This window comes from Phyllostomus hastatus, unplaced genomic scaffold (assembly GCF_019186645.2).
Source record: "Phyllostomus hastatus isolate PE091 unplaced genomic scaffold, TTU_PhHast_1.1 phas_contig_118, whole genome shotgun sequence".
Taxonomy (NCBI): Eukaryota; Metazoa; Chordata; class Mammalia; order Chiroptera; family Phyllostomidae; genus Phyllostomus; species Phyllostomus hastatus.
In genome coordinates, this window is record NW_025333543.1 from 6,657,124 (window position 1) to 6,684,458 (window position 27,335).

At 36.3% G+C, this 27,335-nt stretch overlaps 1 protein-coding gene across 6 annotated transcripts in view; it reads right to left on the reverse strand.

The window, feature by feature from the left end:
* ST7 (suppression of tumorigenicity 7) overlaps positions 1-27,335 on the reverse strand; it is a 322,327-nt gene that overhangs the window by 239,426 nt on the left and 55,566 nt on the right. The window contains exon 1 of one of the 6 annotated variants that reach the window (XM_045847604.1): positions 19,415-19,731. The exons of the other annotated variants lie outside the window; for them this stretch is intronic. Coding sequence (XP_045703560.1) covers positions 19,415-19,436 — 22 coding nt within the window. The 5' untranslated portion in view covers positions 19,437-19,731. Of the gene's footprint in view, positions 1-19,414; positions 19,732-27,335 lie in introns of those variants that run through there. 6 annotated transcript variants of the gene reach the window in all.

Here is a 27,335-nt window from a genome sequence, read left to right on the forward strand (position 1 = left end):
GGAACTGAAGTCAACAAGTCTTTCCCAGCAGTAGAAACTACCCAAGTGTGCCATTCACTGTGGTCACCTTTAGTTAGCATACTGGGACTCTTCCAATTAGCTTAGGATTGATCCTTAGCAATAAAGCGGACTCCAGATAAATTACAAAACATTACACCTTAAAAAAGATATCACATTAGGTCTATGTATAATTGTTCCTTTAAAGAGTTATCACATTAGACTACCTTTTTAACACCTAGCATTTATCATGAGATGTTTTTTCATTTAAGGTTGTACGGATAGATCTTCGCCACTCATCATTAACCCCTAAAAAACATAAGGCACTAAGAGTTTATATCAAAAAAATCTCCCCTCAGTATCTCCACATGCTGAGCACAGTACCTGAAACAACAATTTCAGTGCAGTCTGGAGTTGCTCTTGTTCTGATTTGGACTAACACTAATATCCCCAGAAGCTTACTGCAGTAAGTTATTTTCCAAAGCATTCATTTACTATTAAACTAAGCAGCTTAAATGCTGGAAGTCATCAGCTAAACTATAATAACAGATACTGGATTCAACACTATCTAAAAATAATTTGATGAAATTCAAGGTTATGCTATTTGCCATATAATTAAAAGTCTCATTTGATCCCTCCCTCACACATTCAGAAGCATAGGCCATCAGTAAAAACTTGTAGGGAACAAAAGAACAATAAACAAATCTTTAAGTAAGTACAATACAACGTGCTTAATAAGTAATAGATAATTTTAAGTTTCACAAAAACTGAATAAACTATTCTCTCCATATCCAATATGAGAATTTGAAAAGATCATAGTACAAAATTATCTTGATTCTGGGGAAAAAACAAAAAACAAAAAGAAATGTCTACTGGTAACTCAGGTCCAAACAATTTGAGAGATGATGGTGAGAGGCTGGTTCAAACCTTTTGGATCAGTCTTTTATCATAGGCTGGTCTGTTTTCAGTTCATTCTAATTTACTACATTCGAGTGCCTTGCTCAGTTTAAATCTCTTCTTCTTCAGCTTGAAATCAGCTCTCTTCAGTAAGCTTTTGTGACTGTACATTAAGGACATAAGGCTGTGTGTGTACACATAAAATACAAGGTCAAAAGGACCTTGTTTCCAAATGTCAAATTCTTCTAATCACTAGCATAAAACACTAATGGTTAAGGGGAAGGGTGTTTCACAAAACATGACACAGGCAATTGCTCTGGCTGCCCATGAGGCATCCATGGCAACTGTTCAGCGCAGAGCTAATCTCTTCTCTCCATTAGTAATGACAATGTTCCTAGAGCCAGAATGCTGGGTCCACCCAATAGCTTTTAAATCTGGTTAGAGGAAAAAAGAAACTTATGAAGTGACCTTTTAGATTCTGTAACAGTATAACTGGCCTTAGGCTAAAGTAATGAACAATGTTCATGGGGGTAAAAAAGTCTGACACTATTATTATGCCTACTCCTACCCCTAGGAAAGGACTTTTTATTTCAAGATTTTACTCATTCATTTTTAGAGAGAGAGGAAAGAAGGGAGAAAGAGAGGGAGAGAAACATCAATGTGATAGAGAAACATTGCCCCTCACAGGTCCAACCAGTGACATGCCCCGCAACTCAGGCCTATGCCCTGATGGAGAATCAAACTGGCAACTTGACACCCAACCCACTGAGCATAGCACGAAGGGTTAGGGAAGGATTTTAAACTGAGATGGCATTGGAACATTCAAGCAATTGATTTTTCTACCAAATGTACGGCATTCTATTGTTATGTAACTACTTTTTCAAAATATTAAATGGGCAGCCAAACCCTACACTATATGAATCTGATATATGGTTGCCCTAGGGAAAGCCATAATTACCACCTGTTCAACAGGGTTTTCTCAAAAGGCAGCTTAAATGATCATGTCTCATTTTCACAGTGGTTGAGAAAAAAACTAAGAGTACAAAACCTAGCACAGCTGGTACTTAGCCTTCTTTCTACTATCAATTTTCAAAACCAAAAATAAATAGATAAATAAAAGTCCAGTCACCTAAATGAGTAAAATACTAAGTAGTTTCCTATCCATATTCTACTGATTCACAATATTTGTCAAGCTGTCCCTTATTCCAGATGTGATTTTGGGAGCCCTACACAATACAAATGATAAAATGTAAGCTGCATCGTTTGGGCTGACAGCTAATCACTGATAACAGTGACTTGATTGGTGCAAAGCACTGTTCACAATGAGGGAGGTGGCTCAACTGCATTTTAGTGCTTCAGAAGTAAAGAATTCTATCTGATAAAACATTGGAAATGCATGTAATGAAGTTCCCAAATGACAATAAATTTCCCAGAGAGATTTATTAGACAGCAAGTAACTATTATACTTATCAGCCCGGGACCTCCACAAAAGCAGTATAGATATTTAAAAAAATAAAAAGAGAACCAACTGTATCGGAAAACATATTTGCCAATGATACCTCAGACAAGGGTTTAATCTCCAAAATATAGAAAGAACTTACACGACTCCACTCTAAGAGAACAAGCAACCCAATTAAAAAATGGGCAAAAGACTTGAACAGACACTTCTCTAAGGAGGACATACAGAAGATCCAGGGACACATGAAAAGATGCTCAATATCGCTAGCTATCAGAGAGATACAAATTAAAACCACAATGAGATACCATTTCACACCAGTCAGAATGGCCATCATAAACAAAGCAACAAACAACAAGTGTTGGAGAGGTTGTAGAGAAAAAGGGACCCTAGTGCACTGTTGGTGGAACTGCAGACTGATACAACCACTATGGAAAACAGTATGGAACTTCCTCAGAAAACTAAAAATGGATCTGCCTTTTGACCCAGCAGTTCCACTGCTAAGATTATATCCTAAGAACCCTGAAACACCAATCCAAAAGAACCTATGCACCCCAATGTTCACAGCAGCACAATTTTACAATAGCCAAAAGTGCTGGAAGCACCCTAGGTGCCCATCAGTAAATGAATGGATCAAAAAACTATGGTACATTTACACAATGGAATTCTATGCAGCAGAAAGAAAGAAGGAGCTCCTACCCTTTGCAACAGCATGGATGGAGCTAGAAAGCATTATGCTAAGTGAAATAAGCCAGGCAGTGAAAGACAAATACCACATGATCTCACCTTTAACAGGAACCTAAACAACAAAACAAACAAAGAAGCAAAATATAGCCAAAGACACTGAAATAGAGAACAGGCTGACAGTGACCAGAGGGGAGAGGGGAGGGAATTTCAGGGGAATTTCAGGGGAGAATGGGAAGGGTTTATAGGAACAAATATAAAGGACACATGGACAAAAACGGGGGGAGGATAGAAGAGAAGTGGGGAGGGATGGGTGGGTGGGCTGGGATGGGAGTAAAGGACAGAAAACTATACTTAAACAATGATTAAAATAAAATTAGGAAAAAAACAATCTGTATAGAAAATTATCAGTCATAATATAGCTTTGGGGAGAGAAGCAAGGAGTCCCTGGTCTCACGACAGTCCTTGATATGAGCTGGCTGGCATCAGCTTTTCTCTGGGGCATTGACCCCTCTCCATCAGGTCACTGGTACCCCCCACCAAAAAAAAAAAAAAAGAAGAAAAAGAAAAATCAGTATCTCAGGTTTATAATGTTAGTATCCTAAGGAACCTCCAGATTGATTTGTAAAGTAAGCATAAAACTATACATTTCTTTGTAAGCTTCTCAAGAATTCCCAGTCACCTGGTTGTTCATATTAGTTAGCAGAAAATACTGATTCATATTACATCCTGAACTAACAAATTCTTTGAGATTTTCTATTCCACAAAGAACTGATTCAGAAAAAAAAAAAACTAACCCTACTATTTTGAAGCTACAAATCAGCATACTACATTCAATGTCAAAGGAAAGGAAAAATAAATAACTTTGTAAACATAATTCAGTTTTATCTTCTTAAAAAATGTCAGAGAAAATCCTGAAAATATTCATGGAAAAAAACTGTTCTCATGCTGGCAACAATAATTAGAATGAACATGTTTCCTTTATTTATTAAAAATGAAAAAGCCTAGACAATAATAATAAATATTCAAGGTGCAAAGACACAGTTAAAATTTCTACTACATATGTGTTTTACTTTAAGCCAATTAGACATACTAAAAGTTGAATTTGCAGATGAAATATTTGCTTTTAAAAGAAGTCTACCCTCCACACACACACAAAACTTAAAAATAGAAAATGTTGCTTTCATTCATTTGAAATATCCTACTGACAAAAGAAATCAATGCACAATTTCTGGAAACAAAGGCAAGGCATACTCAGCATCCCTGAATTATTGTTCTATTCTGACACCACACACAGCTGGTGTTATGGAGACTCCCATTTCCTCAACAAGAGAGCCTGGAAAAGGTCAATTTAATATTAAAAACAAACAGACTATAGTCAGGTGTGCAGATGGTGATTACTCAGCAAATGAAGACCCAAGGGATCTGGGTATTTTATACCTAAAAAACCCAACTCTCAGATCCTCAGCATAGAATCGAATGTAAGCACAGAATGCCTTTGCTTAGTGAAAGCTTGAACTAGACATGTTGCAACACCACAGTAAAAGTCTTTCCTAATATTCACAAATACTTGATAGAGTGGCAATGCTGCTGGCTGTTAACCCTTACATAGCCAACAAAAACATTTCTGATACATGCTAGTATAAAATTTACAAGAAACAAACTAAACAATAAACTCATAGGTCTTTTCTTTCCCTATTATTCCTTCTTCTATCGTGAAAATTCTTCCCATCCCAATTAAGAATCAAGAACAGTTTATCAAATTCCTTAGAGAAGAAAATGCCACTCAATCAATTTAAGTGGAGATTGAACAATGCAAAACATGCTGCAGCATCTATATCAAAGTAACATAAAGCATTAAAAATTATAGGCATTCATAATTTTAAGAAAATCTAACAAAAAGACAAACATATAATCCAAATAGATTAGTAAATGGTTATTTGTATTTAGAAGATTGTTAATAGCAGGCTTAAGATAAGTTAAACATGGTACACTGCAAAGGTATTAATTCCATTCACATTTTCCTTAATAAAAACAATATTGACATTATTTTGCTTACTATAATAATGTCCCATTTTACAGATGAACAAACTGAGGCTAAGAGACAAGATGCCCAAGGTCTCCTGTCTGCCTATCACAAAGTAAAGGTTCTTAAGCATTGTGCTACATACACCAAAAATAACTAACAAAGTAGGAGTACCTGGAACTAACTCAGAAAAATGGTGAAAAAATCAGTACAGATGAACCCATAATCTATTGTGTATTCTTCCCCATAGTTTTCACCACTACATTAGTTAACTACTCTTCTATAAGGTACTTAAAACAAGGATGGGGGTATTTGACATTAATTGCTTTAGGCATTACATAAGTATTTCTGAATTCACATTTATAATAACACATATATAATATGTTATTTCAAGTCAATTAAATCATCAGATCTGGATTTGTGAAGTTTGAAGACTTTTTGGAAATTATCACAACTGATACCTATTAATTAGAAAAGCTTCTTAAAAAAATAAGGTCAATTCAAGTTCAGTCTAATTTTTTAAAGGTGACAAATGTCATCCAGAATCTGTTTTTAGAGAGTGGTAAGCCTCAGATCTCTAGAAATCATTAATTTGTAGATTTATCGGGTTCTTCAAAAGGCTGGTACCCTGACAGGACTATAGGACCCGTTTCATAAGAAGGAGGATCCTATATCCAAATACAAAAATTCAGCCCTGGCTGGTGTGGCTTAGTGGATTGAGTGCCTGCCTGCTCACCAAAGGGTCACTGATTCAATTCCCAGTCTAGGGCACATGCCTAGGTTGTGGGCCAGGTCACCAGTAGGGGGTACACAAGAAACAGCCACACATTGATGTTTCTCTTCCTCACTTTCTCCCTCTCTTCCCCTCTAAAAATATATAAGTAAAAATCTTCACAAACTTCATAAATTCAGATCCTTCTACTTAAAGAATGTGAATATTTAGGCAAAAAACTGGAGTGAAGTTACTTCTAAAATATAATAAAGTGATTTCCTAAGATATAACAAAAAGAGGAAGAATCAGTTCATCTTGTTGAGAGAACAAATGTTTTAATGATCATAAAGGCAGCACTTTACATGAACATAATTTTAAGTGTTCTGTTGACAAACCATTCTTATCTATTTGTTAAAACATACCCCCAAAATCTTCTTAATGGAAACCTTTGTTTAGTGAAGTATCATTTTTCAGGCTGTTTAAGACATTTCACAAGTTCAAATAAGTTCTCCAAATCCAAAATAATGAAATGTTACCAATACCAGCACTTTTACATTTTACTATACTTTCCCTAGGAACATACAATCTCAGTGGGTGAGGTAAGTTACTCTACTACAGACAAATGTTCTTCTATCAATGAAAAAATCCTAACTATTCTTTTAATTTCATAATACATTTTCTATGTCTGGGAAAAATTAAAGACCTAAATCTAAAAACATATATACCATGTTCATGAATTGGAAGACTCAATGTTATTAAAATGTCAACTCTCCCCCAAAGTGCTTTAGGGGAGAGTTGACATTAGTCTATAGACTTTAGTCTATAATCTATATATAGACTAAATATATTCTCAACCACAATTGCAGCAAGACTTTTTGTAGTAATTGACAAGCAAATTTTAAAATTTCTGTGGATGTGAAAGGATCAAGTATAGCCAAGACTATTTTGAAAGAGAACAGATCTGGCAGACTTACACTACCTGATTTCAAAGATGATCATAAAGCTATAGCAATCAAGACAATGGTATCCACCTAAGGATAAACACACAAATATCTGGAATAAATTAACCAGAAACACAGGGTTGATTGATATTTGATGGAGTTGCCAATTCACTGGGGGGAAAAACTGTCTTTTCCAGAAATGCTTCTGGAACAACTGAACTTTGGTGAAAAAATAAACATTCCTCATTACCTCACACTATAAATAAAAATTTATTCCAAGTGAATCATAATACCCAGAAAAGCAAAACAAATAAGACACTTGGAAGAAAATATAGGAAAAAATCTTTAAGACCTACAGTAGGCAAAAATTTTCTTATATAGGACACAAGAAATAGAAAAACTGAACTTTATCAAAATTAAAAACACCATTAAAAATGAAAAGCTACAAACTAAGAAAATAATGCCTATATACATATATCTAACAAAGGACTATACAATATGTAATTATATAATTATATCAAAATATATAAAGAACTCTCAAAATTCAATAATGAGACAAATCACTCAATTTTAAAAATGGAAAAAGTGGCTGAACAGACACTTCATCAATCAAGATATACTAATGGCATCCTGCCTGGTGTGGCTCAGTTGGTTGGAGCATTGTCCTGTAAACTGAAAGGTTGCAGGTTCGATTCCCAGTTAGGGCACATGCCTAGGTTGCAGATCCGGTCCCCAGTTGATGTTTCTCTTTCACATCAATATTTCCTTCCCTTTCTATCTCCCTCTCTCCTCTCTCTCTGGAATCAATAAATGTATCCTTGGGTGAGGATAAAAAAATAACTAAAGATATACCAATAACTAAAAAACACATAAAAAGCTATTCAACATCTTTTTCTTTTTTTGAATACATGGCACAATTTGTATTTTGAAAATTACAATCTACATGAACACAAAGCAAACAAATACTGAAAGCTCAAATATTTAAAAAGCTCAAAAATTGTGAACATAATGTTCTTTGGATTCAAATGTTAACAGGAAGAAACTGCATCTATGGCAGTCCATCTGCTTTAACCCTTATACTATTATTCATTTTTTCCCCAATTACAGTTTACAAGTTCAACATCTTTAGAATAAGGGAAATACAAATTAAAATCACAATATATACCAAATGACCATTAAATTAGCTAAAGTTAAAAAGATTGACAATACCAACTGTTGGCAAGGATATGATGCAAGTTGACTCCCATAGATTGTTGATGAGAATGTAGAAAAGTTTAACCATTTTAAAAAACAGTTTGGCAGTTAGTTTCTCAAGAACTACATTTCTAGGTCTTTAACCAAGAGAAATGAAAACATATATCCACACAGAAAATTATTTGTAAGTAAATATAGCAGCTTTATTCATAGACCTGAAAACAGGAAACTCAGCATCAACAGGCAAATGGCTGAGCCAATTACTTCTACTACTCAGTAGTTTTTAAAAAATGAACTACCAATAGCCACCACAACATGGCAAAAAACATTATGCTGAACAGAAGTCATATACACAAGTAGTATACATTATGTAGTCCCATTTATATAAAATTCTAGAGACATGGAGATTGACAGCAAAGTAGTGCAAGGGAATGTTTCTGGGATGACAGAAATGTTCTATATCTTGACTGCAATGACAATGATGATTATACATATGTGTGTATGTATATGATGATGATGCATATACATATGTATACATCTGTCAAAATTCATCAAACTGTATTTTTTATATTTTAAAGATTTTATTTATTTACTTATTTTTAGAGAGAGGGGAAGGGAGGGGAAAAGAGAGGGAGAGAAACATCAATATAAGAGAGAAACATGAATTGGCTGCCTCCTGTTTGTGCCGGACTGGGACTGAACCATGATAGGGAATTGAACTGACAACCTTTTGCTTTGCAAAACTACACGAACCAACTGAGCTACACCAGTCAGGGCCAAAGTGTACCTTTCAAATGGTTACACTTCAACATATGTAAACTGTTCTTCAATAAAATCATTTAAAGAAAAAAACAGGTTTCCTTTGCCATGTTCTGCAAATTACACAACATCAGTTCCAATAAAAGCAAATTTTTTTCTTTGAATCATGGACACCAGTGTCAAAAACAATCTCATCTATTCTGCCTTCACTGAATAAGAAACACATAGCTTTAATATTATTACCCTCTCTCTCCTTCCTCTCCCACTGCCACATTCCCATATCCAGATGAACTTTAAATTTCTTTAGTTTCCCTCTCTTATTTCTTATCACATGCTATTCCTCTGCATAAGTATTTGTCAAAGTGAATCAAACATATCCTGTCTTACTTTTGTCACCTAGTGCTATTCTGAGAACAGACTAGAATTAAAGACTTCATCAAATGTCCTAGGATTTTGTTTAATTTTTTCTTTCACTCACTTTTAACACAACTTATCAAAGTATTATGAAAAAGCCAATATGCAAAGCATATATACATTTATAAAGACAAATTTATACTATTTAATAATAAATTAAACAAATGAGAATATAAGCTCATGTATCAGTACCCAATATATCAAAATCAGTTACTTTTAATATGTGAATTTTCTGTTGTTTAGTTTCTTAGTAATTAAAAATGAAATTGAAATCAAATATTATGAGCATACATCAGCAAACTAAGGTCCATGGGCCCAAGCCTGCCAACCACCTGGTTTTGTATGGTCCTTGAGCTACGATTTTTTTTAACATCTTCAAATGGATGGAAAAAAGAATATTTTTGATATGTGAAAATTATTAAAATTCAAATTTCTGTATCCATAAATAAAATTTTGTTGGAACACAGCCATACTCACCATACCCTTTTTTGTCTACGGCTGCTTTTGCACTAGCTACAATAGCACAGTTGAGTAGTTACAAAAGTGACTGTAGGTTCCACAAGTCTAAAATATTCACCACCTGGGTGATTACAGAAAAAGTTTGCAGAGCCTTGATTTAGATAATCCCCAACTTCATGGAAACTGCTTACGGCAAACTGTATTTTTTAAAATGGCCACTACAATATTTTCCATTCTACTTGTTCTTCTGCAATGTGATCTTACCACACTGTCTCATCAAAAGGAATCTTTTTGTTATCAGTATATAGCAGTTTACCACTAACACATCTGAACTTAGTAATAAAAGTCCATTGCAATTGTGTTTGTGTCACCTGCTCCTGATCCTGCTCCAAAGAGTGACAGGTAAGAGTTTTTTACTGACGTGTCAATTATGTTTGATAAACTCCATAGCCTAGAAAATTTAATTAAACCCAATTACTAACCCCCTATAAAGTCTACACATCATACTACCTTAAGGCACAGCAGATTCAAATTTGAGAAGAATGAGTGCTTAGCATATGTTAGGTACCCTGCTATACTATGGGGATACGTCTTCAAATTTCATTCAAAAGAGATCAGTGGTGTTGTGAGTTATTAACCCATTGACATTACCAAGAACCACAATATAACAAAAAATAATGTGTTTGTTTCACATCTAAACAGATATTACTGAAACACCTAAGATTCCTAATTCTTTTTCTTAAGTTTTGCAAGTTTGTTTAAATATTTATTTATGTGACTATTATTCACACTAATGTGGAAAACATCCCAACCTTTGGTGGCTTAAGCCAATCCTACAAGAGTGCTGTGGCCACAGAGGCACCAGCAGTGACAAATGCTCTGGGTACTTGTCAGCCCTGACCCAGTACATCCAGGTCCATGCAGTCTCCTTCCTTCAGAGCTCCTGCTGCATCCCCTCAATGATCCCATGATGGACTTCTATCCAGTCCAAGGAAGTAACATTTCCCTTTCTTCATTCAGCCAGTCTTTCCCACTGCTGGGGTCTACTCTCCACAGATGAACCCTGAAAAGCTCCACCATAGTGCAATGTGCTGGCCCAAAAAGGCAGATTCCCCTAACACCAAGAGGGCATTGGAAGCAACAATCTGGGCCAGAAGTGCTTAGATGGTAGATGGCCAAACCCTGGCAGAACGTGGTACAGACCTAATCTGAATCCAGGTAACTAAGCACCAGAGCCTCTGCAATTAGTCACAGCACCTGGCATGTGGTTGTTGCCATTTCTACATATATTAAACTGCATCTTTGTTCTTCAGTTCATAATGATCTGAATCCATTATTAATACAAGTAAATCTCTATGAAGAAAATACTACAATTTATTATTCTAGCACAGCAAATGTGACTATATCATAGGACTTTTAAATAACCCCAAACATGAGTGTGTTCTAATTAAAAACACATTAATAAGTATGTTAATAAATGCTCTACGCTTATTAGAAAAAAAGAAGGGATGTCAATATTCTTCAAAAACTTTTTAAATGATTATATATTTCCTAGTCTTGCATACCATATGGTCTTATATTAAAAATATAATAGTATTTCACCATAATTTAATGCAGTGACTTATTAATGTTAAAAATACACATTATCATTGACATTTCTGGCTCAGAATCCATAACAAAAATGAATCCTATTCACATGGTCTGTAATTCCATGGGGATTCTATGAGGAAAGTTTCCATATATGGTAATTTTCCCCCACAGACTCCCCACAGTTTATACAGGATATGAATCTGCTCCACTGTGACAAAGAAAACAAGAGATCACTGAAAACTCATGTGTAACTTCTGCTAAACAAACTACAGAATAATAATTACAGAGACCAATACTCAAGTGAAAATAAGTAACCTGAGAATTTAAAATTACCCACTGGATCTTGTTCTATTTCTGGACTAACAGAATACGTCTATAAATATCCAGAAGAAATTAAATTTTCTATTTTATTTAGCTTAAAATATGATCTTGGTAATAAAAATTATGATGTCAACTATTAATAGGCAAGAAACCCAAAAGGAAATTTCACATAAGAACTTATGCTGTCAGAAGGAGTCAAAAATGTTATACGTGCTTTAGCTTTCAGGCTCCTGTATGACCATGTCCCAACATAAATCTCTATGATCTATAATTATTTTTCCATATTTGTTATTTTAGCAATCTGTAGTATTCTACTTATCTAAAGTCATGTAATAATTTCTTTTACATTCAGTGCTCTAAGTGAAGACTCAGAAGTTTTTTGTGATTTATGTTTGTGTATATACTTACATATTTGTATTTTTAAGAAATGTGAAAGCATTTAAAATACAACAGTTAAATAACCAGATTAAAGTTATTTTTAAAAAATGGCGTGTTCCTAAATTACCTAGTTTCATTTGAAACTAATGAAGGGGAAAACAAAATATAGTGCTAACATGTGAAACACACTAAGCAAAAATAGCAATCACTGATACAAGTATTTAATAAGAATGAGGGCTGATATTGAAAAGTTGTCCAGGACTTTCAGTCAAGATGGAGGCATGAGTAAACATCCTTTGCCTCCTCGTACAACTAGGGAAAAAATTACAACCAGACCTCAAAATAAATAACAACCAGAACTGTTAGAAAATTGAGCTGTATGGAAGTCTGTCAACCAAGGATTTAAAGAAGCCACATTCATCCAGACAGGCAGAGAGGTGAGAAAATGCACTGTGGATGGCACAGAGAGGTAGTGGTGGCAGAACAGGTAGTCCCACATTCACATGTCATGGATAAAAATTGAGAGGGATACTTCAGGAGGGAGTGATTTCAGTCCCAGACCAGACTGCACAGCCCAGAGTCCGAGTGCCAGGAAGATAAATCCCCAATCCCCATAACTTCTGGCTGTAAAAACCAGTGGGGGGTAGGAGGTGGGAGAAACTGCTGGATTATCAGAAGACTCTGCTTAAAGGACCTGCACAGACTTAGAATGTACTCAGACCCACCCACCCGCTCTGGGATTCAGCACCAGGGCAATAGCTGGAAGGGCACCAGCCACATAATGGAATTAAGTGAAGTGACTGTAAACAGGGCAAGCGCCAGGCAAACCTCCAGAAGCTAGGCAACAGCACTGTCTCCTCTCCAAGCCCTCCCACATACACAACCACAAAGCAGTGAAGCAGGTTGCCCTACCCAGGCAATTACCTAAGGCTCTACCCCACACAATTTACAGGTGCCTTTTCTACAATAGTCCACTCTAATAAGAGAGGGAGTCAAAGCAGGTCTACCTAACATACAGAAACAAATACAGGGAGGTTGCCATATTAAAATGGAAAAGAAATACCACCCAAATCAAAGAACAAAACAAAATCCCAGAAAAAGAACTAAATGAAATTGAGATAACCAACCTATTGGATACAGTTTTAAACACTGCTTATCAAGATGCTAAAAGAACTCACTGACTTCCAGCCAAGATGGAGGCATAGGTAGACACACTGTGCCTCCTCACACAACCAAAATTAAGGACAACAACAATTTAGAAACAAAAAACAACCAGTACCAAAAGAAAATTGAACTGTATGGAAGTCTGACAACCAAGGGGTTAAAGTAGACATATTCAGCCAGACCGACAGGAGGGGAGGAGTCAGGCAGCCAGGCAGAGAGGGGTTGTGGCAAAGCAGCGGCTGGCACCCAGCGAGGCAGTGGATTGTGAAGGGGTGAGGCACGCACAGTGGTTGGCAGACCAGGCGGTCCCACATTTGCACGCAGATAAACCAGGTGAAACTGGGGGGTGAGACAGAACAGGCAACCCAAGGTCCCAGAGCAAGGAAATAAAGCTTCAAAACACTGACTGAAAACAGCTGTGAGGGTTGAGGTTGCAGGAGAAACTTCCAGCCTCACAGGAGAGTTTACTGGAGAGACCCACAGGGTCCTAGAATGTACACAAAGCCGCCACACGGGAATCAGCACCAGAAGGACCCAGTTTACTTGTAGGAAGCAGGGGAAGTAACTGAAATCCAGCAGAGAGCGGAGCTATCACCATTTTTCCCTCTCGGAACCCTACCCCACATACAGTGTCACAACCCAGCCATTCGGTTGCCCCACCCTGGTGAACACGTAAGGCTCCACCCCTCACTACTTAACAGCACATCAAGACAAAAAAAATGGCCAGAGTGAAAGAACAGATCAAAGCTCCAGAGCAAATATAACTAAGCAACGAAGAAATAGCCAACCTATCAGATGCACAGTTCAAAGCACTGGTGATCAGGAAGTTCACAGAATTGGCTGAATTTGGTTGCAAAACAGATGAAAAAATGAAGGCTACACTAAGTGAAATAAAGGAAAATGTACAGGGAACCAATAGTGACTGGAAGGAAACAGGAACTCAAATCAATGGAGTGGACCAGAAGGAAGAAAGAAACATCCAATCACAAAAGAATGAAGAAATAAGAACTCAAAAAACTGAGGAGAGGCGTAGGAACCTCCAAGACATCTTCAAACATTCCAACATCTGAATTATAGGAATACCAGAAGGTGAAGAAGAAGACCACCAAGTGGAAAAGTTATTTGAACAAATAATAAAGGAGAATTTCCCCAATCTGGCAAAGGAAAGAGACTTCCAGGAAGTCCAGGAAGCTCAGAGAGTCCCAAAGAAGTTGGACCCACAGAGGAACACACCAAGGCACATCATAATTACATTACTCAAGATTAAAGATAAGGAGAGAATCTTAAAAGCAGCAAATAAAGGGAGAGAGTTACCTACAAAGGAGTTCCCATAAGACTATCAGCTGACTTCTCAAAAGAGATCTTACAGGCAAGAAGGGGCTGGAAAGAAGTATTCCAAGTCATGAAAGGCAAGGACCTACATCCCAGATTGCTCTATCCAGCAAAGCTTTCATTTAGAATGGAGGGGCAGATAAAGTGCTTCCCACATGAGGTCAAGTTAAAGGAGTACATCATCACCAAGCCCTTATTATATGAAATGTGAAAGGGACTTATCTAAGAAAAAGATAAAAAACGTGTATAGTAAAATGACAGCAAACAAACAGTTATTAACAACCACACCTAAAACAAAAACAAAAGCAAACTAAGCAAACAACTAGAACTGGAACAGAACCACAGAAATGGAGATCACATCTCCTCCTCCCACTCCCCTGGTCCTAACCAGAGGAGTGGGAGGAGGAGAGAGGGGTAAAAGGTACAGAGAATAAGTAGCATTGATGGTAGGTAGAAAATAGATAGGGGGAGGGTAAGAATAGTATGGGAAAATGCAGAAGCTAAAGAACTTATGACACATGGACATGAACTGAAGGGGGGAATGTGGGTGGGAGGGGGTGTAGGGTGGGAAGGAATGAAGGGGGAAAATGGGACAACTGTAATAACATAATCAATAAAATGTATTTTTTTTAAAAAGAACTCATTGAGTACCTCAACAACATAAAGACCCAGTAAGAAATGAAGTTTATACTAATTGAAATAAAGAAGAATCTACAGGGACCCAACAGTGGAGTCAATGAAGCTGAGATTCAAATCAACGATATGGAACCTAAGGAAGAAATAAGCACTTGACCAGAACAGCAAGAAGAAAAAAGAATTCAAAAAAACAAGAATAGTATAAGGAACCTCTGGGACATCTCCAAACCTACCAATATCTGAAGCAGGGATGCCAGAAGGAGAAGAGAAAGAGCAAGAAATTGAAAACATTTGAAAATATAATGAAAGAAAACTTCCTTAATTTGGTGAAGGAAATAGACATGCAAGTCCAGGAAGCACAGAGTCCCAATAAGATGGACCCAAACAGGACCACACTAAGACACATCATAATTAAAATGCCAATGGCTAAAGATAAAAATATGAAAAGCAACAAGAAAAGAAGACATTTACCTACAAAGGAGTTCCTGTAAGACTGTCAGCTGACTTCTCAAAAGAAACTTTGCAGGCTACAAGGGACTGGCAAGAAGTATTCAAATTCATGAAAAGGAAGCACCTACATCCAAGATTACACTATCCAGCAAAGCTATCACTTAGAATGGAAGGGGAGATAAAGTGCTTCCCAGACAAGGGAAACGAAGGAGTTCATCATTACCAAACCCTTATTACATAAAATGTTAAAGGGACTTATTTAAGAAAAAGAAGCAGCTCAAAACTATGAACATTAAAATGGCAACAAATTCACAACCATCAACAACTGAATCTAAAAAAAAACAAACTAAGCAAACAACCAGAAGAGGAACAGAATCATAGGTATGGGGATCATCTGGGGGGTTATCAGTTGGGTGGGGGAAGGGGAAGAATGTGGTAAAAGGTACAGGGAATAAGAACCATAAATCTGTAGGTACAAAATAGACAGGACTATGTTAAGAATAGTATAGGAAATGGAAAAGCCAAAGAACTTATATGCAGGATTCATGCACATGAACTAAGGGGGGAACTGCTGGATAGAATGGGGGTACCAGGTGAAGGGGGACAAAGGGGTAAAAATAGGGACAACTGTAACGGTATAATCAATAAAAATGTTCTTTAAAAAGAACATGTTATTATGTGATACTCAGGCTACTGGAAGTTCCTGACCTCCAAGGTCTGAAAGATAATGTCAATTTAATCTATCCAGTATTTAAAAATGAAGACATTGACATTTCCTTCTCTTATAAACAAAGAGCAAGTAGGAGAGAAAGAAAATTTAAAAGGCCCAGTTACACATGACTCTATGGCAACAGAAGTCAGAATAGTGTATACCTTTAGATGAGAAGTATGTTGACTGGGAAGAGTCACTACAATGAACTTTCTGAAGTAACAGAAATGTTCTGTATTTTTATCTGGGTAGTGGTTCCATGAGCATAAACATAAGCAAAAATTCACTGAACTGCACACTTTGACTTAATGCATTTTATTTTATGTAAACCATCCCTCAATTTAAAAAAGTATAAGCATCCAATATAAGCAAAGTACTACAACCAGAATAAAAGGTAAGACTCATGAAATCTGAAAATTAGAAAACAACAACTTTCCAGGATCTAACACTGCAGGGACTATAGTTAATATAGTTAATATAGTTAATATAGTTAATTTATTATAAAAATTTAGTAAAAATAACCCAGATGGCTTGGAAGATCCCTTCTGAACTAGAAAAAGAAAAACTTACATTGGCAATATTCCGTCTTCTGTAGTTTGTTTGCCATGGAGACCAAAACCAACCATTTTTCACATAGCACATGGTGATGTTATCAAAATATCAGGTTTGATGATCGAGGGGATTTGGCACCTGCCTACGAACTGAAGGGTCAGTCACTGGTTCAATTCCCAGTCAGGGCACATGCATGGGTTGTGAGCTGGGATCCCAGTTGGGGGCATGCAAGAGGCAAACTTTTGACATAGCTCTCACACTGACATTTCTCTCCCTTTCTCCCTCCCTTCCCTCTCTCTAAAAATAAAATGGAAGGAAGGAAGGAAGGAAGGGAGGAAGGGAGGGAGGGAGGGAGGGAGGGAGGGAAGGAGGGAAGGAAGGAAGGAAGGAAGGAAGGAAGGAAGGAAGGAAGGAAGGAAGGAAGGAAGGAAGGAAGGAAGGAAGGAAGGAAGGAAGGCTATGTTGCCCTGGCCAGGTGATTTACTTGGTTGGCACATTGTTCAGTATAACAAAAGGATGTGGGGTCAATTGCTGGTCAGGGCAGATATCCAGGTTGTGTGTTCCATCCCCTATGGGGGCTCAAATGGGAAACAGCCCATGGATGTTTCTCTTTCTTTCTCTCTCTCTCCCCACCACTCTCTAAAATCCACAACTCTCTAAAGAGAATCAATAAAAATATATCCTCAAGTGCAGATTAAAAAGAAAAAGAAAGGCTGTATCTGCTTGATAAACCTGGCCAGACTAGAGCCCCTAGTCTAAGACCCCCAGGAAGAGTTTCAGCTTCCATTTTCAGCTACACAATAATACTAATTTTCCTTTAGTAGATAAATATTTCTGTCCATACCTAGGTTCCTACATTAACAAAATTCCATAACTGAAATGAAACTGGAAGGTCTTTGCCTCTTAATAATCTGTTTCTATTTCTGAGATGACAATGAAGAAGATCAAAAATTTATTTAGCCTTTCGGCATACTGATTTTTAAGCTGTTTATTAAGAAACAGAAGACCCTTTTGACCCTCCCCCCTTTCCTGCCTATGAGATTCAGAGGCAAGACCTACTCCAGGAAGGAAGTCTTAGGATATTCGCCTTAGCAGTCTAATTTGAACTGAGTATGGTAGATGGGAGGGCATCAAACAGAGGCCTGTTTACTAGACTACCCCATGTCTCATTATTTCTGGGTTGCCTAACAAAAAAAAAATACCTCCTATATGTGTTCTGCTCTTCCTCAATTACCTGTAAATCACCCATTCTCACTTTTCAAACGTAAAATCCCATCCTCCCCCTGCAATTTTTCTCCTTTGTCCAAAATGTCATATATACCCAATTTTAACTCACTATCTGTGGAATTTTCATCCTTATTGTGAATTCCCTACAAGCATGTATTAAAAGTTGGTTTTTTTTCCTGTTAACCTGACTCTATTAATTTGACTATTAGCCCAGTTAGAACTTAGAAGGTGGGAGAAAAAGTATTACATATATATATTTTTAGCCCCCCACAACAATAATTCCAAATGTACCATTAAATGAATTCAAAATTTATTTTTAATTATTAGAAAATAATATTGTCACATGCTAAATGAGACACTGCATCTTATTGTTAATGTATCTTGACCTTGATTAGACAATGTGGTAATTTCAGAAATGGGAAGCTACCATGTGAAACAACAAAAATAACCCTTCTAAAAAGTCAATCAAGAAACTAAAGAACAAAGGATTATAAGTTCTCTTGAAGTACTTCTCTTCTAAAATAATCATCAACTGTGCACAAATAGTCACTCTGATCACCTGAGATCAGAAAGAAAAGGTCAAATAACAAATTCATAAGAAATGTGTTTCTTCAATTTTTGCCCTAGACCCCTACTCCTCTCAAAGATATAGTGTCTGGCCAATTTTAAATGTTGTAGGCCAGCAGACTGAGTCTCTTTAGAACACACCTTTGCTTACAGATATGACCAAATATTCTGCTGAGCCTGTACAACTGCATTGACAAGTTATATTAGTCTACATCGAATATAAAATAATCCTCAAATTACTTAGGCTGGTCGTTATTTTATAAATAACCAATTTTAGCTGTCTACAAGTGCTGTCCAGCCCAGCCCATTGTGCAGGGCCTGCTTCTGCACCAAAACAATTTCATTGCATAAGTTTTAAGACAGATATGATGCTGCTCAACTGTGATGCTCACCAGCATATCAAAATTGAAGTTACTGTGCAAATTTAAAAATCCATCTTCAAAAATAAAGCATATTTCTTGTTCTTTTTTAAGCCACATAAAATGTCTATACCTATGTTTTTATAAAAATATGGAAGAAGAGGTTATAATGATACCTTTTTATCCTTTTAGATTAAAAAAATGTAAGCCCCTCTTTCTTTTCTAATAAAAACCATCATCACTGATTCTCCCTGTATCTCTTTTAAGGTTTAAGGACCCTTACAGAACCCATAACAATTCATGACAGACTTGATCCTATCAATTAACACATTCTAGGGAGGCTGCCTGGATTCCTACGTCCCTCCCTCCCTTCTGAAGGCCTGGTTTTGGCCACACTGACATTCCCGGCCTTAAGTATAAATAACCCAGTTAAGAGACAGTCCCTTCCCTGACATCAATTCCTTTGTAATTAGAGCAAAAATACAAAGGCTGTTAATGACCTAAGGCAAAGTGTTATGAACTCCAAGCCAATGAAATCAGGACAGCAAGCAGATTTCTAAACAGCAAATAAGTGGAATCCCTTTACTTACATGAAGATTCGGTGCCAAACATGGCTGGCTCCAAAGACTGCTTTAAAAATATCGAAGAAAGGGGAAAAAAAGAAAAGGAAGAAAAATTGAGGAGAATGTGCGTGTAAGAGTGAAGAGATGAGCCTCTACACAGCAGGGGTTCTGGAGACAGACAATGCAATCCAAGCTGTGTCCAGCTGCCAGATTCTCCTCTTACAAGCTTCAGTGTTCTCCCCTGTGACTGAGAAGCAAGGTTTCCTACAGCACCACAAACCAAAACCAAAGAGCTGCTTTTGGAAATCCAATAGGGAAAGGCAGGCCGACGTGGCTCTTCTGGGATGCGGTGCGGCAAGACTAGGTAGCAGCAGAGGCAGGACTGGGAGCAGCAGCAACAGAGGATACTGCAATCCCCAGCCCTGCTGTGGCAGTAAGACAATAGCAGGGCTTATGCATACACTGATGACGTCAGAGACACTGCACAGACCAACTGCGCTGCTGAGCCAGAGGCTCCAGGGCCTTCAAGTGAACAGGGGATTCAAGGGGGAATTCCTTTGTCACAAAATGCATAAGATCCAAGAGGTATATATATATATATCCTCCCTCCTGACAAGATCTTCATCCTGTGATACCCAGCACTAAAAGAGACCTCAGTGAAATTTAAATATTGGCTTTATGGCAACTAACCACAAAAGTATAATGTGGAGCAGTGTTCTTGGTTTTGTGCAGCAAGTAGAACTGCAAAGAAATAAGAATATCAAAAATGGGAAAATATTCTACCTTTAAAAATAACTATAGAACTCATTCTTTTTTACTCTAGGCTGATGGTAGACTGATAGATCAAGGATTAGATACTCAATCACAAAAATGTACAAATATGTATACTATTGAACACATATTTTGAGCATATAAATACAAAGATAGCAGGCAAATAACAGTGTAAGTGCTTAGAACACTGCTTGACACAAAGTGAGCACTCAAACATTAGTGATTACATCATTAGTTATTTTGCAACTATTATTCAAATGTGAAACACTGGTCTGAATATATTTATGTACATGTATTTCTCTCATCCTATTCCTTTCACCTTATATTTCTTCATTATTTCTGATCAGAATTCCTGTCATTTTCCAGAGTAACTCAATCATTTTATGGCTATGTGCACACACCTGTGTACACCTGTTTGTAAGTGGGCATTTATGAACAACTAACATAATTGTTTTTGACCTACCCATGTAAAGAAATAACTGGGGATATTAATGATTTCTCTCTTGATTCACTGAACAGATAAAAGCATTTATGCATTACCTTTACTCTTAGAAATCTTTTTTTTTAAAGGTAGAAGTATACAGACTTTCTCAGAATGTCTACCCAACACAAATAAAGAAACTTGGTTTTAATGTTTTAAACAATACTGAAATATACAAAGTGTATGTGTGTATATATGTTCCCATAATTACACACTTTTTAAATCATATAAAGTAGGAAGCTCAAGAGTTCATTTCCTCTCCATCCATTCATCCAAAGTATATAGTTTTTCCAATATTTTCTTATGTTTACACAAAGATGCCTTTATATAATACAGCTTTTAAACATTAAATTCTGATATAAATATGGAACTGAAAAGTACCACGTAAAATATCATAACAGCTTCTCTGGTCAGTATTTGTAGATCCATCTCATCCTTTTAATGGTTGTATAATATTCTACTGTGTGGAGCATAATTTATTCAAGGTAATTTGACCTTTATGTCACTGAAAATAAGAAAATATGTATAAGTTGAAGAGTAAATATTTTGTTGTAGAAAAGAATAACTAATATTTACTGAATGTTTACTATGTGTCAGATACTATCCTAGGAACTTCACACATATTAACTTATTTAATCATCATAATAGCCCTACAAGGTAGATACCATTATTATCCACACTTGATACATGGTGAAATAATTTGCCAAGGCCACTCAGGGTAGTAAATGATAAGCTTAAGATTCAAACCTAGACAATCTGCTTCCAAAATACATGCTTTTAACTACACTCCCATAATGCCTCTTAAGATATGAATACATAATTACCAAAATTATACTTTAAGAATTCAACTAAAATGAAAAAAAATAGAAATTAATTTAAAATGTGGAAGAAAAAAGTCCTTAAAAGAGAAAGGAAAATGACAGAAAGGACTATACCAAAAATTATAAGAATTAAGAAAAACATATCCCTCCCAAAATAATCAGTCAGGTCAACAACCAGGAGGGAATATCAATAACAGTGTTGAGATACACCTGTAAGAAGTGGGAAAGAGCAATATACTTCCAAAGGGTTGAAACCAGAATGTTATCTTACATAAGATCTATTTTAATTGCATATCAGATGTTACACAGGAATAAGTCACACAAATAATGGATAGACGTGGCCATCAGAAAGGCAAGAGGAAAAGTCGAATGAAAAAAATGACCCTTGGGTAAGAGAGATTTTCATACAGAAGCCAGAGTCCAAATACGATAATTGTTTTGCTGACTCATTGATAGAGCTCATTTCTCAGCTCATACATGAGAGTGTATGTATGCTCATATAAATGCATTTTTCTGAGCACCTATATTTACTTCTTGGAACAAACTTCTAAGAGAAGTAAAAGGCTGTAATATTTTTCAAGAAGTCTGTATTTTAGAAAACTGTAACTATGTTAAAAACATTATGTATCTCACTTGCTAGCAAAACTGGACACAAATGACAACATCTGACTCCTATTAAAATTAAGTTTTCTATAATCTCTGAAGGCCTGAGGTGTTTCTAAACACTTGGGATCCATAGCTGACAAAACAGATTCCAAAAATTTAGTTTGCTCCAATTCCTTCCTCTAGTTAACTGGCATGAGCTCACAGAATGAAGACAAATTTTAATGTGTTGCCTAAGGAAAAAGAAATAGAACGAATAAAACTGATATGATGTGCTCCACAACACTCCAAATATATCACATTAATATGTTCCAAAAGCAAAATGATCTTTAAATTATCAATTCTAATTATGCCTGCCTGCCTGCAACCTTGCCCTTCCACTGGTTAAGAGAGTACTGTTAATTTCAGGATAAAATTAGCAATGAAAGAAAATATCAATATTCAAAATAATTAGTGGTCAAATAACTACTGTTAAATTAGAATACTATTGATAAAGAAAAATAATAGTGAAATCTTCAAATAAGTTAATAGAGTCACTATTAGATGAAGCCCCATTCACAAATTCCCTCAACAACTATTTCCTGGCAACCTACAATTCTGTACTGTAGGGGCACAGCCATGACTCCCTCATCTACCTCCTCTATGGAGCTTTTATTCTAGTGGGTGAGAAAGACAAACAAATACGTAATACGTCAAGTGGCAGTATGGGTTAAAAAGAAAGATAAGAGGAATTAGAAGAGGAAGAGTGATTGAATGGGAGGGTGTTTTAGGGGAAATTGTCAGGTAATGCTACCCTTTCTAAAAGATGGCATTTCAACAGAGACCTGAAAAAACTGAGGGGAAACCACATGAATAACATGGAAATCACATGAGAGAAAAAACATTCCAGAAAAAAAACTGAAACATAAATCTATTCTTGAATCATTAAGAATCAGTGTTCCACTGGAGGATATCCCCTTCAGTGCTATCATGATGTCATACATGGTAGTGCTAAACTGTGCTGATAGCAAAAAAAAATTATCTTTTCTAATCTAAAGATTTCACTCTCCCATGAACTGAAAACATGTGTTCTTCTCTTTAAAGTTTAAGAGACTAAATATACCTATATTTGCAAGTATATAAATGCTTGTAAAAATCATTGTAGAAGACAACATTCAAAGTAGCTTCCTACCACATCACACAACTAATTTAATTAATGTACTACTAATGTGGTAAAAACATAAGCCACGTATTATTCTCTCTGGAGTAGACACAACAACTAATTTTTAAAATGCCACATCTCGACTTTCTCTGAAGCCATCCCCTTTGTTCATATTAAAGTTTTATTTTCTTAGTATTCCTCTTGATGTCTATTTAGCATGTTAAAGTTTGTCCTTTAGAATACCACTTACACATTTATAAAACATTACTTAAAAAAACAGAAAAAAGTATTTTAATGACAGTATATAAACTACATAAAAATGAAAGAATCAAGTATTCTGTTCTTTGTTTAAACCAGTACAAATTTATAATTAAAAGCATACTCATAGCATAGCTCCCAGATATGATCTTAGAAAAACGATTTCTTTGCATATGGCTATAAAGTGTGTTCCTTCCTGCTTCAACACAGTACTACACATATAGTAAGCCTTCTAAGAGGAAAGTGTATTTTATTTCTGAGCCCTAGAACAAAAATTTTAGTATACTAATCTTAAGAGGAAATGAATTCAAAATACACACACAAAAGAGAGAGAGAGAGAGGGAATTGGGTACTAGTATACTAGCTTTAAAGGAACTCAAATAGGAAATACAAACTATAAAAAATTATGTGGCAATTAATTACTTTAAAATGTTTTATCTTCAAAAATATTCACCACAAATGTACTACATAGCAAACTCCTAAAAGTTGCATTTTAAATTATTGATTTCACAAATATCTGATTTGTACACCATAATTAGCTGTCCTGCCAAAGGCCCATCCACTGGGATTTTGTCATTATACTAGGTATGGAAAGTGGGTCTCTGTCCTAGTGAAAAATCTTCCAAAAGCCTTTGTTCTTTAAGTTGAAAAGTGATCTGTCAGTAAACCGTGTCACCATTACCCAAAGGTTCAAATTCAGTGTAATATAATTTTGAATTAGTTGTACACATTTTGTGCCAAGACTCGTGCCCTACCTCCTGTCAGCACCTGACCTCTCACCCCATCTTCACCCCATCCAGTCTAAGGGAATCCCTCACTCACCAAGCAACCACCACCCATGGTTAGCTTAACTTTAACTTTATTCCTAAACCAGTACCAATTTACTATTTAGTGTACCTAGAGATTCAGACAAGGCTGTGCAGTTTTAAAAAGAGGCTCATTATCCATCAGAAAAAAATCTGGACAGTTAAGTTAACCCTGAGAAGATTTAGGATAAAAACTGAAATTCTCCAATTCACCTCATTACATTAATTCCACCTATAAGATCAGGCCACACACATGCACAAAATAACCACCACAGTGCCAAAAATGTTTTACAGAAACACAAACTCTCTGTAGCCAGGGGTGTCAAACTCCTTTTCACCAGGGGCCACATCAGCCTCAAGGTTGCCTTCAAAGGGCCAAATGTAATTTCAACTCTTTAACAGTTAAGGAGTAATTACATTTATACAGGCCTAAAGTTATTTCGGCCCTTTGAAGACAACCATGAGGCTGATGTGGCCCCTGGCGAAAAGGAGTTTGACACCCCTACTGTAGACTGCATATTTTATTCTCTTTGTGGCATAACCTGCACTCGGATGTTTATACTCTGAACCTTCTGGCCCAGAGGGGAGAAATGTTGATCAATTATAAGTTGTAGTTTAAGACTGTTGAGTACAACCCAAATTGAAATAAATAAAACAAGGGTATGTCTGAAAAATTCCCTTAAATGCTTATCCTAAATTATCACAATTTGTATACAACAAAGTGATACATAGGAATAACTTCATGTGTAATATTTATTCAAGTCTAAACACTGACAACATAATTTTTAAATACAAATTTAAAATATATTTTAAGCAATTCTACATGGCTGGGAAATATTTTAATTTTACCTGTATAATCCATAATGAAGCAATAGGCAGGAAACCAAGTATTTTCCAAAGTTAAGACTCTACTGGACTAGAAATGAAACAGCCCCCTAACAAAGTGCCCTGGGGGGAGCCTTGCCATGTGACACAGCACATGCACGCATCTGCTTATCTCCACTCCAGCTTCAACAGCCATGGCTCTGCTCTCCTTCGCCTGTTCTTTTAAAGTCATCATAGAAAAGATTCTCTTAGAAAAGAACAGCTGTTTCTTCCCATTTAATTCCTAAAATTAGTTTAAAACTAGGGGAAAAAAATCCTTTTCTTTCCCTAGGTAACAACACAAGATAGCTACACTTCAACCTGGTACTCAGTCTTATAAACTCACATAACCTGAAAGGATTCAGTGTACAAAGTTTTCAAAAGAATATAATTTTTTCATTACAGAAAGCAAGTATCACAATAAAGAAGATCACATGAATTTTGGTTTCCCAGTGAGCATCAAAGTTATGTATAGCGGGAAAATACTGGGACAATTGTAATAGAACAATAATAGATAGATAAATAGATAAAAAAGTTATGTTTATACTATAATCTATTACATGTGCAATAGCATTGTGTCTAAAAAAAACAATGTACATACCTTAATTTAAAAATATTTTATTGCTAAAAAATGCTAATTATCAACTGAGCCTCTAGCAATTCGAAATCTTTTTGCTGGTTGAAGGTCTCATTTCAATGCTGATTTCTGCTGATCAGAGTGCTTGTTGTTGAAGGCTGAGGTGGCTGTGTCAATTTTTAAAAATAAGACAACAATGAAGTTTGCCTCATCAACTGACTTCATTTCGCAAACAATATTCCTGTAGCATGCAATGCTGTTTGATAGCATTTTACCCAACAGTAGAACTTCTTTAAAAGCTGGAGCAAATCCTCTCGAACTCTGTTGCTGCTTCACCAACTAAGTTTATGTTATATTCTAAATCCTTTGTTGTCATTTCAACATTCTCCACAGTATCTTACCAAGAATAGATTCCATCACAAGAAATCACTTTCTTTGTTCCCTCATAAGAAGCAACTCCTCAAGCCCTGGATGGGTGAGCTCAGTTAGCTGGAAAGTCATTCTGTACACTGAAAGTCTGCAGGTTTGATTTTCCTATCAGGGCACATACCTAGGTTGTGAGTTCAATCCCTGGTCAGGGCACATACAGGAAAGGGCCCATCAATGTTTCTCTCTCACACTGATGTTTCTTCCTCTCTTTCTCCCTCCCTTTCCTTCTAACCTCAACAAACATATCCTCAGGTGAGGATTACTAAAAAGAAAAAGAAGGACGGAGAAGGGGAGGAGAAGCAGCAACTGTTCATATGTTTTATCACAAGACTCCAGCAATTTAGTAACATCTTCAGGCTCCAGTTCTAATTCTAGTTCTCCTGCTATTTCTACCACAATTGCAGTTACTTCCTCTACTGAAGTCTTGAGCACCTCAAAGTCATCCATAAGGGTTGGAATCAACTTCTTCCAAACTCCTGTTAATGTTGATATTTTGACCTTTTCCCATGTATCACAGTTGTTCTTAATGGTATCTAGAATGATTCTTTCCAGAAGGTTTTCAATTTACTTTGCCCACATCCACCAGAGAAATCACTCTCTATGGCAGCTATACCTTTATGTAATGTATTTCTCAAATAACAGGAATTGAAACTCTATTCCTAATCCATGGGCTGCAGATTGATGCTGTGTTAGCAGGCATGAGAATAACATTAATCCCCCATCAGCTCTTGGGTGACCAGATGCAATGTTGATGAGCAGTGATGTTTTGAAAAGAATCTTCTTTTCTGAGATGTAGGTCTCAATAGTGGACTTAAAATATTCAGAAACAATGTTCTAAACTGATGCTCTGTCATCCAGCCTTGGTTGTTCCATTTACAAAGCACAGGTAGATTTAGTATAATTCTTAAGGGCCCTAGGATTTTTGGAATGGTAAATAAGCTAAATGAGCACTGGCTTCAACTTAAAATAACCATCTTTGAAGCCACCTAAGAAAGTAGTAAATGACATCTTCTTCCAATATAAGACTGTTTCATCTACATGGAAACTCTGTAGTTTGGTGTAGCCACTTTCATTATCTTAGCTAGATCTTCTGGATAACATCCTGTACCTTCTACATCAGCACTTGGTGCTTCACGTTGTACCCATATGTTATGGAGACGGCTTCTTTCCTTAAACCTCGTGAACTAAGTTCTGTGA